We start from the raw sequence: 12,230 nt of genomic DNA, 5'->3' as shown, positions 1-12,230 counted from the left end.
ACAGAGGCTAATAAAAAAATTAAAAAGAAAGAAAATGTTTCTCGGCCAGGCATGGTGGCTCACGCCTGTAATCCCAGCACTTTGGGAGGCCAAGGCAGGCAGATCACCTGGGGTCAGGAGTTCAAGACCAGTCTGGTCAACGTGGTGAAACTCCCGTCTCTACTAAAAATATAAAAATTAGCCAGGCGTGGTGGTATGCCTGTAATCCTAGCTACTCAGGAGGCTGAGGCAGGAGCATTGCTTGAACCTGGAAGGCAGAGCTTGCAGCGAGCTGAGGTCGCACCACTGTACTCCAGCCTGGGCAACAGAGCAAGACTCCATCTCAAAAAAAAAAAAGGTGTCTCTCAATTCACACCTTGACTAGTGGTTTGTGTCAAGTTTGAGTTTCTTCACATCCTCACCAGCTCTAGACATCAGGGGCATTTTTTAATTCTTTGCCAGTTTGACATATGAAAAGTAATATCTCCCATGGCCTTAAGCTGTTCACGTTTCAAGCAATGATAGTGAAGAGGAGGTCCATCTCTCTGTGTTTGCCATAGAGAGTCTAGTTTTCCAAACCCCAGCATTTGCTCTGCCTGGAGCATTCTCTCCTGGCTAGAAATCAGCCTGGAATCAAGCCTGTGATACAAAGACTCTAAATCTCAACTTGCCTTACAGACACATGGAGTAGATGAGGATTGACCAAAGGATGCTGGGACTTTCCCCTGGGCACTGTGGCCTGGGTCACTGAGGCTGGCAGGTGTGGAGGGGGCAGGTGAGGCTGAGTCATGCAGGACACTGGGTGTGGTTTCCTGGATCAGCTCCAGAGTTGACATGCAGGTTCCAGTAACGGGTGGCTGAGCTGGGCTAATTGCTGCTGCTGGTGCCCCAGCCCAGCCCTGCACGTAGCAGAAGGAGGAGGAGGAGGAGGAGCATAGGATAAGAATAGCAGAAGCAGAAGAAGGAGGAGGAGGAGCGTAGGATAAGAATGAGAGGGCAGCGCTCCCAAGGGACGGCCACAGTGAGGTTCTTAAGAACTGAAAACTCACTTTCCATCCACCCTGCAGAATCCAAGGGTCCCTGGAAAGCAATGCTCATTGAATCCGCCCTCCACCCCAGGCATGGTTGTATATCCATAGGGCATTCCTCAAATTGCACATCTAATAGTGGGGTTTCAGGCACCAATGCAGCAGAGACATTTGGGTTGCTCAGCACCTCTCAAAGCAGAGTCAGCTGTGGAACTGAAGGAAGAAGCCAGGGTTCAAGCTCTGGTTTCCTAAACCTACTGCTATCTCTGAGCACTTAAGTTGTTTCTTAACCTCTCTGAAGCCTCAGTTTGCTCATCTGTGAAATGAGGCACTTATCCTCTACCTCGTTGAGAGGTTTGTATAGATGTCTTTGGAATTTCCTAGGCTGTAGCCTAGGCTGGCTTCCTTCCTTCCTTTCTTCCTTCCTTCCCTCCCTCCTTCCTTCCTTCCTCCTTCCTTCCTTCTTCCTTCCTTCCTTTCTCTCTCTTTCTTTCTTTCTTTCTTTCCTTCCTTCCTTCCTTCCTTCCTTCTCTCTCTCTCTCTCTCTCTTTCTTTCTTTCCTTTTGAGATAGAGTCTCACTCTGTCGCTCAGTCTGGAGTACAGTGGCGTGATCTCAGCTCACTGCAACCTCTGCCTCCCAGGTTCAAGCAATTCTCTGCCTCAGCCTTCCAAGTAACTGGGATTACAGGCACCCGCCACCATGCCCGGCTACATTTTTTGTATTTTTAGTAGAGACGGGGTTTCATCATCTTGGCCAGGCTGGTTTTGAACTCCTGACCTCATAATTCACCCACCTCGGCCTCCCAAAGTGTTGGGATTACAGGCGTGAGCCACTGCTCCCTGACTTTTTTTATTTTTTATTTTTTGAGATGGAATCTCGCTCTGTCGCCTGGCTGGAGTGCAGAGGCGTGATCTCGGCTCACCGCAACCTCCTCCTGGGTTCAAGCGATTCTTCTGCTTCAGCCTCCCAAGTAGCTGGGATTACAGGCACCCACCATCAATCTCGGCTTATTTTTGTATTTTTACTAGAGACAGGGTTTCGTCATGTTGGCCAGGCTGGTCTCAAATTCCTGCCCTCAAGTGATTTACTCGCGTTAGCCTCCCAAAGTGCTGGGATTACACGCATGAGCCACCGCGCCCGGCCACAGTCTAGGCTTCCTACTCCCCCTGAGTGACCTCTTCCCGACTGGGTCTTCTGCAGGCAGCATGGAGTCATGCACACAGCAGACAGTTAATGAATACAGAGAGAATGAATGATGTATATAAAGCAATAACTTGATACATTGCCTGGCACCTAGTAGATACTCAGTAAGTGGTAACCTGTCAACATGAAGCTCAAGCTCCATTCGACAAGATTTGTGACTTTGAACAAGTTACCTTTCTTTTCTAAGCTTCACTTTCCTCATCTACAAAGTGAAAAGTGTTCTACATTGAGTGCTCTGTCCTACAAATCACTGGTAGTTATGATGTAGGGACTAATTTTTTTGTTTTTTTTTGAGATGGAATTTCACTCTTGTTGCCCAGGCTGGAGTGCAATGGCACGATCTCGGCTCATCGCAACCTCTGCCTCCCAGGTTCAAGCGATTGTCCTGCCTCAGCCTCCTGAGTAGCTGGGATTACAGGCATGCGCCACCACAGCTGGCTAATTCTGTGTTTTTAGTAGAGTCAGGGTTTTTCCATGTTGGTCAGGCTGGTCTCAAACTCCCAACCTCAGGTGATCTGCCTGCCTCGGTCTCCCAAAATGCTGGGATTACAGGCGTGAGCCACTGCACCCAGCCAATGTAAGGACCAATTTAAGGTGCTTGTTCTTCCTGAGAAAAGATGGGTTGAGGGGGAAATACATGCAGAGCTATCATGGACAATGAAGTTCTGCCAACTCTCTTCCCTCAGCAGAGAGAGGAGATGGGACAAGACTGCTGGGCAGTGGTGGCATCTTTGGGCACTCTGGGTTAAGCAGCCATGCACAGCCCAGAAGACCATGCAGAGATAGTCCAGTGTGTATGAGGGCCCATGCTATGCCATGCACTGAATTGGGTTAAAAGTCAATGGTCTTGGAGCTAAGAAAACTCAATATTTCCCAGTAAGTATCAGGGGCTCTGGTGTCCATCCCAGACCCTCATAATAGAAGGAGCTGGCTGGGCTTCCATACTCATGAGCATCCTCCCATCCCCCCAACCCACTTCATTCATTTACTTGTTAACATGCCCAACAAGACATCCTTTTGCCAAGTAGAGGGGGTACAAAACGTGCTCCTAGTCTGGGAGCAGTAGGTGGGAGAGGCTTAGATGTTTTTAACCAGGAGTTGAAATCTTAGCGCTTCTGGGGCCACACACGTACTGCATGGTGGGGATGGTGGTAAACTCAAGACTGTATGGAGCAGCCTGACTCCACTCTGACAGATTGTGGTCCAGGGAGGGCTAACTCAGCTGGGCCAAATCTTCTGATTCTTTTTTTTCACATTTATTTTTATTTTTAAATTGGTTTGAGACCAGGTTTCACTCTGGTGACTTGTAGGACAAAGCACTCGAAGTAGAACAATCTTCATTTTGTAGATGAGGAAACTGAAGCTCAGAAAAGGAAGGTAACTTGTTCAAAGTTACAAATCATGCCCCGGCTGGATTGTGCGATCAGAGCTTACTGCAGCCTCAACCTCCCAGGCTCAGGCGATCCTCCTGCCTCAGCCTCCTGAGTAGCTGGGACCACACCACATGTGCATACCACCACTCCTGGCTAATTTTTAAAAAATTATTTGTAGAGAGAGGGTCTCCCTATTGTGCCCAGGCTGGTCTTGAACTCTTGGGCTCAAGTGATCCTCCTGCCTCGGCCTCCCTGTGTTGGGATTTCAGATGTGAGTCACCTCGCACAGCCAATTTTTTAAAAAGACAAGCCATAAATTCAGGGTTTTTTCCTGTGAAAATTTTCCTACTTTTAAAAACTTGACAACTTGGGCCAGGCGTGGTGGCTCACGCCTGTAATCCCAACACTTTGGGAGGCCAAGGCAGGCAGATCATGAGGTCAGCAGATTGAGACCATTCTGGCTAACATGGTGAAACCCCGTCTCTACTAAAAATGCAAAAAAATTAGCCGGTCATAGTGGTACGCACCTGTAGTCCCAGCTACTTAGGAGGCAGGAGAATGGCGTGAACCTGGGAGGTAGAGGTTGCAGTGAGCTGAGATGGCGCCACTGCACTCCAGCCTGGGCAACAGAGCATGACTCCGTCTCAAAAACAAAAAACTTGACAAATTGTTGATTTCTTTGTGACTGTGGCAAACATATCTGTAGTAGAAGTCATGGTGGGTAGTTAGTTCAGTGGAGCTCTTATGGGCCGGTGGCAAATGGTGGCAGGGTGGCTTCCTGCGTGCAACTTATACAGCGGTCCCACAGGGCCCTGCACTTGGAGGAGGACCGCACCTCACGCGTGGTTCATGCTCTGCTCTGCTGTTGCCTTTTTGAAATTTTTAATTATTATTTTTTATTTATTTATTTTTTGAGATGGAGTTTTGCTCTTGTTGCCCAGGCTGGAGTACAGTGGCTTGATCTTGGCTCACTGCAACCTCCACCTCCCAGGTTCAAGCGGTTCTTCTGCCTCAACCTCCAGCGTGGCTAGGATTACAGGCGCACGCCACCACACCCAGCTAATTTTGTTATTTTTAGTAGAGATGGGGTTTTGCCATGTTGATCAGGCTGGTCTCAAACTCCTGACCTCAGGTGATCCACCGGCCTCCCAAAGTGCTGGGATTACTGGTGTGAGCCACCACACCCCGCCTAATAATTCTTTAACAAGGGCCCAGGCTTTCACTTTGCACTGGGCTCTGCAAATTACCAAGCCTGTCCTGACTGGAGGCAAGGGCTGAACCCATCTGGTGGTGGAAAAGGGCCAAAGAGGAGGTCAGGAAATGCTTCATAGAAGGACCCTGAGGGAGGAGGCGAGTCCTGCAAGTAGGCCTGGGTGTGGCTATGTGAGACTGTGAGGTGGAAGTGTGTTGTGTGCGCCAGTGTGTGCAAGTGTGAGGCTGTGAATATGGTCCACGCAAGTGTGTGAGAGCAGGCAGTGTCTGCGGTGACTGCAGGGGCATGTGAGTGAGGGCTTGTGGATGTTTATCTTTGTGAGTGTGAGTGTGTGTGTGACTTTGGTTCCCATGAGTGTGTATGAATGTGTGTGGTTTGTGGGGGAGGTGGTGGCCAGGGCAGGGAGAGTCACGGGGCTATTTAACAAATATTTATTGAGCACCTCCTCTGTGCCAGGCGCTGTGCAAGGTGCTGAGGTGAGTAAGCCCCAGCACTTGCCCAGAGGTGCTCACAGCCAGGCAAGGGGGAGAGATGTGTAAACAGACAACTGCAGTGAGAGAGCAGATTGAAACCAAACTCCTCAGAAATACAACCCCTTCACCCACTTCCCCCAGGAGAAGCCAGATTTCCCCAGAATTGGTGGGACAGGTGGGGCTGTGGGAGAAGCCGGGAACTGTCCCAGGAGGCCGACCCCAGCCCCTCCTCAGGCACACCCAAACACCACAGGAGGGGTGACCTCCCTCTGACCTGCACAGCGACACACCCAATCCCACAGAAGCAGATAAGAGGTGACCAGCAGCTCCAGCAGGGTAGGATATAAACAGCCCAGCCCTGTGGCTTCCTCCCCACCCCCACTCCCCAGCCCAGGACACACCTGAGGGGATGCAGACTGGGGTGGGCGAGAGACGGGCCGTCTCCTGCTAGGAGGAGTCCATTCGGAGGTCCCTAGGCTGGTGAGCGTTGGGGTAAGGGTGTCTGGTGACTGACAGAGAGGGCAGCACAGAGGCCAGTCCAGGGGTCTGTGCCAGGACTGTGCAGCATCCTGAGGGGTGAGAGGGGAGAGAACTGTTGGGGAGAAAGACGTCCCTCCCAGAGCTGCCGTCTTCCGGGCTGTCCCAGGCGCTGCCCAGGTGGCCTCACTGAGCTGCAGCGTGGGGGCAGGCATGCTGTCAGTTGGTCCCTGCTCTCACCCACCTTGTCGGTAAAATGGGGACGCCCGGTCTCCTCAGAGAGCTGTGGGGCGGATCAAATGAGATAATGGGATGAGGAAAGCACCTCATAAACTGCAAATGGCAGGACAAAGGTCAGTGCGCAGCGGGCAGCACCTGCCCCCAGCCCTCCAGAAGAAGGTGAAGGGGCTGAGCGCCATATTCCCAGCCCTCCTCCCTGCTACGATTTCCTTTAGGAGCTGAAGACGCTGGGAGTCAAGGGAGGCCGAACAAGCATGTCCCAGGGTTCAGAGGCCCCTCCCCCACTTCTTGGCTAGGTGACTTCAGGCCACACTGGGTTACCTCTCTTCTTTTTTTCTGAGACGGAGTCTCGTTCTGTCGCCAGGCTGGAGTGCAGTGGCGCGATCTCGGCTCACTGCAACCTCCACCTCCTGGGTTCAGGTGATTCTCCTGCCTCAGCCTCCTGAGTTGCTAGGACTACAGGCGCGTGCCAGCATGCCCAGCTAATTTTTGTATTTTTAGTAGAGACGGGGTTTCACCGTGTTGGCCATGATGGCCTGGATCTTCTGACCTCGTGATCCTCCTGCCTCAGCCTCCCAAAGTACTAGGATTACAGGCATAAATCATCGTGCCCAGCTGGGCCACATCTCTTAAGGGTGCAAGGACCCCGAGATATTGTGGCTAGGGAAACTAGACCAGAGTCTAATGCATTATCTTTCAAGAAATGGGGTCATTTTTAGACTGAGTAGCTGTGAAAGCTTCCCCAGCTTCTGAGGCTAAACTTACACCCTGGCCCGCATCCCCTTTGTCTAACTGGCTCACACTTCAGAAGGGAAATGTAAATAAAAGTCTTTTTCCAAATGGCTCCAGGATTCTGGGTTCTCTCATGATCTCACTTTTCTCTCCAATCAACTTCCCCACTCTCTTTTCCACCATTTCTTGCTTCTCCAGAGCAAGCTGCATTTCCAGAAATCCACACACAAGCTTTAGTTTTTCTAAGATCCCTTCTTTACCCACATCACTTCAGCCAATAATCTGGTTGGTATTTCCAAGACAACAGAGCAGTATTTCACACTCATGAATGGGATTTTAATGTGCTTTATGGAATTTTAAGCCTCAAACTTAAGGAACTTTTCACCTGGAAAGCATTCTTCATAAGTAACATCAATGAACTGTCCTCCTAAAACCTAGACACATTATCGCTGTGGAAACAGAATAATAGTTCTAAGTCGACTGAGGATTAGGTTAGGAGAGCCTACACCAGGAAAAGCTCTCAGGAAACGGTTTTAGGACAGAATCAAGGCACACCTGTGGAACCTCTTTCCGCATCTGTCAAATGGGGATACTGCGTCTCCTCTCTTCTTGGGAGAGGATTAAATGAGCCAGAGTGGGCTAGCACAGTGCCTGGCATGAGACTACACTTTCAATGGGTGCTATACTCACTACCTGGGTGACAGGATCATTCGCATCCCAATATACCCATGTAACAAACCTGCGCACATACCTCCTAAATCTAGAGCAATAGTTGCAATTATTAAATAAAGAGAAACAGACTATACTTTCAACAAATGCCAACTCCTTCCCTCATTCTTTCTCAGCAAGTACTCATCTCCATTATGTTTTTTTTTTTTTTTTTCCTTTACAAGATCCTACCTCTGATTTTGTCAGACTCAAAAGCTGGGATTTATTTATATTACAGATAGACAGCTTACAGCCCACTTGGCTGGAATGCAAAACCATCTATTCCACAAGGCCGGCCATGCAATTCTAGACATCTTGAGAACATCAGGTCCAAACCCTAGCCTTATAGGAAGAATCAGTCCCAAACAGGACAGACTTGGTCAAGGTCAAGGTCACCCAAGCGGTGTCGTGACAGCAGGATGTTCCTGACCTCAGCTTTCTGAGTTCACGTCCTTGCTTGCATGAAGTCTTGTAAGCGTTCTCTGACAGTCTCACCTGCTTCCTTTGTCCGCCTCCCAGCCCAGTCCACGTGTCTGTAAGCCCAAACCTGCTACAGGAAATCTCTAACTCCCCTCTTCGTCAGCCTTTGCCCTCACCCTCAGCCTGGTAGACCTGCATTCTCCTCCCCTCCAACCTCTTGACCATATTCGATCCAAAGGCCCAAATTTCAGTACACAGGTAGCTAAGACAAAGGTTAGAAAAAGCCCAGAAGGCACTTTATTGGAGGTCTCTGCCTCCATTCACAGGAGAAAGGAGCCGGGAGTCCCATCCTGAGGGTCCCAGCATCAGCCCACTGGAGAGCCTGGAACAGTCCAGCACTCTGTGGGAGAGGAATGGGAGAGGGGAATGTTTTAGAAAAAATAGATCTCTATGTACATCTGACATATTTATAGCACATAAATTAGGGAGTGCTCTGACCCCTGCCTGTGGAGCCCAAGCACTGAGCAGGGAGGTGAACGCCAGTCCAGAAAGAAGGTGCTGGAGCCCCTGCTCTGTCCTCTCCATTACGGTGCTCCCCTCGGGCCTCCCCAGGCCTCCTTGGCTCAGTCCAGGTGTCTGCAGGAGGAAGGTGTTGTCTGTATTTACTGTCTGAGACTGGGTTTGAGGAGGCACCAGATTAAAGGAGACACATTTGCAGCTGTACAGTCAGCTTCAAACTTCAGGGCTTGTAATTCCAAGAGAAGGATGGGGAGGCAAGGCCATAGTCTCCCAGTCCCAGGATGATGGCTGACAATACACCAAAACTTCAGCTTCTCTCCACAGCACAGCTGGGAGCATTCCCCAGTGGAGGGGCCATCCGGCCTGCCTGTCCTCCCAGGAAGGTTTGCAGGCCTCGAGTGGTGGTGAGTTTGGTCCCGGGTATAGTTCCAACCCTCAGTTCCGACTCTGGAGAACCTCTTCCTCCTTCCAGCCACTTGAGTTTTTGCCAAACTTGTAGACGAGTCGCCGGCCATCCACCCGTTCCAGGATCTCCCGTTTGTAGTAGTACCTGGGTGGGGAGAAGGATGGTCAGAGGTGCTTAGGGAGGAAACGGGCCCCAAGTTGCCAGCCCTCCCACCTAGCCCGTGTTACCCCCAGGTGACCCATGCCCACTGGTATCTGCCTAAGCTGAGGCTGACTCACACTTCCTGAACTCCTCTGTTCTTCCCACCCGTAAGCAGAAGCTCTGTCCCTATACCGGCCAGTAACTGTGCCCAGGACACACGGCTCTCTGCCCTTGCTTCTCTGTATCCTATGGCTGTGACTGGGGTCTGATCATTAAAGTACATGATTTTTAAGGCCAGGCGACTGGGCACGGTGGCTCACGCCTGTAATTCCAGCATTTTGGGAGGCCGAGACAGGTGGATCACTTGAGGTCAGGAATTCAAGACCAGCCTGGCCAACAGGGTGAAACCCCCGTCTCTACTAAAAATACAAAAATTAGCCAGGCATGGTGGCAGGTGCCTGTAATCCCAGCTACTTGGGAGGCTGAGGCATAAGAATCACTTGAACTTGGGAGGCAGAGGTTGTAGCGAGCCAAGATTATACCACTGCACTCCAGCCTGGTCAACAGAGCAAGACCCTGTCTCAAACAAAAAAAAAGAAGAAGAAAAAAGAAAAGGCCAGGCACAGTGGTTCACACCTGTAATCCCAGCACTTTGGGAGACCAAGGCAAAGGCAGGACAGTCATTTGAGACCAGGGGTTTGAGACTGGCCTGGCCAACACAGAGACCCTTGTCTCTATTTAAAAAAGAAAAAAAAGAAAGAAAGAAAGTACATGATTTTAGGGCTGGATGGGACCTTAAGATGACCTAGTCTACCCCTGGACATAGGAGAAACTGAGGCCCAGAGAAAAGCAACCTAAGTGCTTCGACGAGGAGAAAGCCAGGCCCTGGGTGGGCACAGCTCCCGCCCACTTCCCGACTCTCCAGGTGCCTTCCTGAGGACCAGCCTCACAGGTGATACAAGAAATGTTGCTGTTAGCTCAAGCACACTGTGTCTGCCGTCCGCCAGGCTAATACTTTCTCCATGTTGTCATTTAATCCACCAAGTAGGCCAACCCAGATGTTGTCCTCACTCTACAGGACTCAGCCTTGTTGCATGAAGCCAAGTGGCATCCAGGAGGAGGGTGGTGGGAGTGTGAGCACGGTCCCCGTGTCTGGCTGCATGGTGAGGGTCCTGGCCGCCAGCTCACCTCATGGCCCGGCTCAGCTTCTCATAGGTCATGTTGCTGTTCTTTTTCTTTTGGCCCCACAGTTGGGCCACAGCCTCGGAGCGCAGAAACTTGAAGACGCCTTCATGCCGATTCTCCCACTTCATGAGGCCCTCATTGAGCTCTGGGTGGATGAGGATGTCCCGGATGAACTCCCACAGGTGGGTACCTCTGGGTGCTACAAGGCCAGCCTCCGTCAGTTTGCCATCCAGGTGTCCCCTCTCACTCAAGGCCAGCTGGCCCTGCCCGCCCCAGCGCACTGCTGCCTCGGCCACAGCATGGAGCAAGCCCGTGCAGAGTGCCCTCTGTGTGGGTACTGCAGTGACTGCTTTTCTCCTCAGCCCACGTGCGCACCCACCAGCTGCCTCCTTACACCGAGGGTGTCCCAGAAGGCAGCACAGTGGCCAAATGCAGAGAAGGCTGGAGTCGGTGGACAGGACTCTAGTGCCATGAGCCTCCCACTGGGAGCCTTATTTCCTCCTCCTTTCCAGGACCACCAAGCCAGGCTCTGTAATTAGGTGGTGACCAATACCATAGAGCCCCCAGCTTGTGCACAGCCTTAACAAAGGCCGCGCGGAGGCCAGAGAAAATGGGAGAAGTGATACCCACAATGACCCGCAGTGCCCCAGGAAGCAGCTCAGCCTCGGTGCAGGGAGGACCCAGGTGCCCCTGGAGCTCACCGTGCTTGCTCTTCTTGCCCTCGAGACAGTCCCAGTACTCTTTGCTCAGCTTTCGGGGCCGGCCTCGTTTCCGCTTCCCGTGCTTGGGATCCCCCTTCTTGCAGTCAGGAAAGCCATCTGTGGGGACGGTGGTGGAAGATCAAGGAGGGCAAGGGGGGAGTTAGGGAGAGCAGCCCCTCTACAAGAAAAGGCTGCAGAAAGAGCCAGGCCCTCTGTACACTGCTAAATGGGACACTCTCTTGGGGACCTCCCTCGACTCACCTCTGGGGAAGAGCTTGCCGTCCGTGGGATCCAGGTCCACATCACTTCCACCGGAGTCTGAGGAATGGGAGCTCCGAGAAGCACCAGTCCCTGGGGGATGGGGTCAGAGTAAGTCCCCTGCCGGCCCACCCTCTGCTGAACCATGCTGCTGGCTCTCAGGACACTTCCCAGCCTGTTCCTATTCCTGCCAGAAGGCCTGAGTTCTGGTGCTGGGAGCCAGAGGGAACCAGGGACACTTTGGGGAAGGGAGGTTGTGGCCCAGAGAGGACTCTCACCTGCAGTGGAGACGTCAGAGCTGCCGGGGGAGGGGGCTCCTGCGCCACAGCTGCCGGGGTGGTAGGGACTGGCTTGCTGACTGTCGTCCAGCAGCTCCTGGGCAAAGGGGCTGCCCTGGTCTGGGAAGAGGAGGTGAGAACTCAGAGGGCTCAGGGGACCAGACCAGGACAGGTGAGGCTGCCCATGGGTCTGATGACCCGCTGCAATTTTTCTAATTGAGGGAGGAAGAAGTCCAGGGAGGGGGTCATCTCTAGCACTCTGTGGAGGGGCAGGGATGGGACAAGACAGGCTGGGGAAGGAAGGAGAAAACAGGTTCTCACCAAAGGGCCCTGGGTCTAGGGCCTCCTGGAAGGCCATGCCATCCTTCTCCAGCAGCTCAATGATCCAACTGAGCTCATCAGAAGAGCTGGAAGCTGACAAGGAAGGAAGGAAGGGTCACGCTCCCTTCGTCCCTCCCTCAAGAGCTCTCTCTGGCTGTGCCGCTGGCCCAGAGCTCCAGGGCCTGCCCACTGTCACACTGAACTCAACTCAGCTCAACATATGGAGCTGCTCCCCCGCTTCCAGGGGCCTGGACTCACTGAGGTCTCGAAGCTGGGCATGGAGTTGGTCCCCCAGAGGCCCAAAGACCAGACGCAGCTCCTCAAGGGCACAATTGCAGAGGGTGGCCCCGTCCATGTCACACCGTGAGAAGTCAATGGCGCTTGCGTCGTACTTGTTCTTCTCCACTTGGTAGCTGATCCAGTCCAGAACCTGTGTCTTCGACCAGAACTGGGGCTGTTCCCCCGACCAGCTGGTCTTCTCTGCAAGGGCCAGGCATGGCAACAGGCTCAGCCCAGGCCACCCAGCAGACCTTACAGCCCTGTTTTGTTTCTTTGTTTTTTTTTTTTTTTTTT

At 52.2% G+C, this 12,230-nt stretch overlaps 1 protein-coding gene across 3 annotated transcripts in view; it reads right to left on the bottom strand.

Moving 5' to 3' along the window:
* Positions 1-6,957: 6,957 nt before the first annotated feature.
* Positions 6,958-12,230, bottom strand: part of ELF3 (E74-like factor 3 (ets domain transcription factor, epithelial-specific)) — a 7,768-nt gene continuing 2,495 nt past the window's right edge. For all 3 annotated transcript variants that reach the window (XM_011931753.1, XM_011931754.1, XM_011931755.1), the window contains exons 3-9: positions 11,916-12,137; positions 11,658-11,750; positions 11,337-11,456; positions 11,062-11,151; positions 10,801-10,917; positions 10,103-10,298; positions 6,958-8,917 (exon numbers count right to left, since the gene is read on the bottom strand). In XM_011931753.1, the coding sequence (XP_011787143.1) occupies positions 8,803-8,917; positions 10,103-10,298; positions 10,801-10,917; positions 11,062-11,151; positions 11,337-11,456; positions 11,658-11,750; positions 11,916-12,137 (953 nt within the window). In that variant the 3' untranslated portion in view covers positions 6,958-8,802. The remainder of the gene's footprint in view (positions 8,918-10,102; positions 10,299-10,800; positions 10,918-11,061; positions 11,152-11,336; positions 11,457-11,657; positions 11,751-11,915; positions 12,138-12,230) is intronic.

The sequence above is a fragment of the Colobus angolensis genome, unplaced genomic scaffold (assembly GCF_000951035.1).
Source record: "Colobus angolensis palliatus isolate OR3802 unplaced genomic scaffold, Cang.pa_1.0 Scaffold91, whole genome shotgun sequence".
Classification (NCBI taxonomy): domain Eukaryota; kingdom Metazoa; phylum Chordata; class Mammalia; order Primates; family Cercopithecidae; genus Colobus; species Colobus angolensis.
Note: the sequence above shows the minus strand (reverse complement) of the source record. Positions and strands in the feature narration are given on the sequence as shown.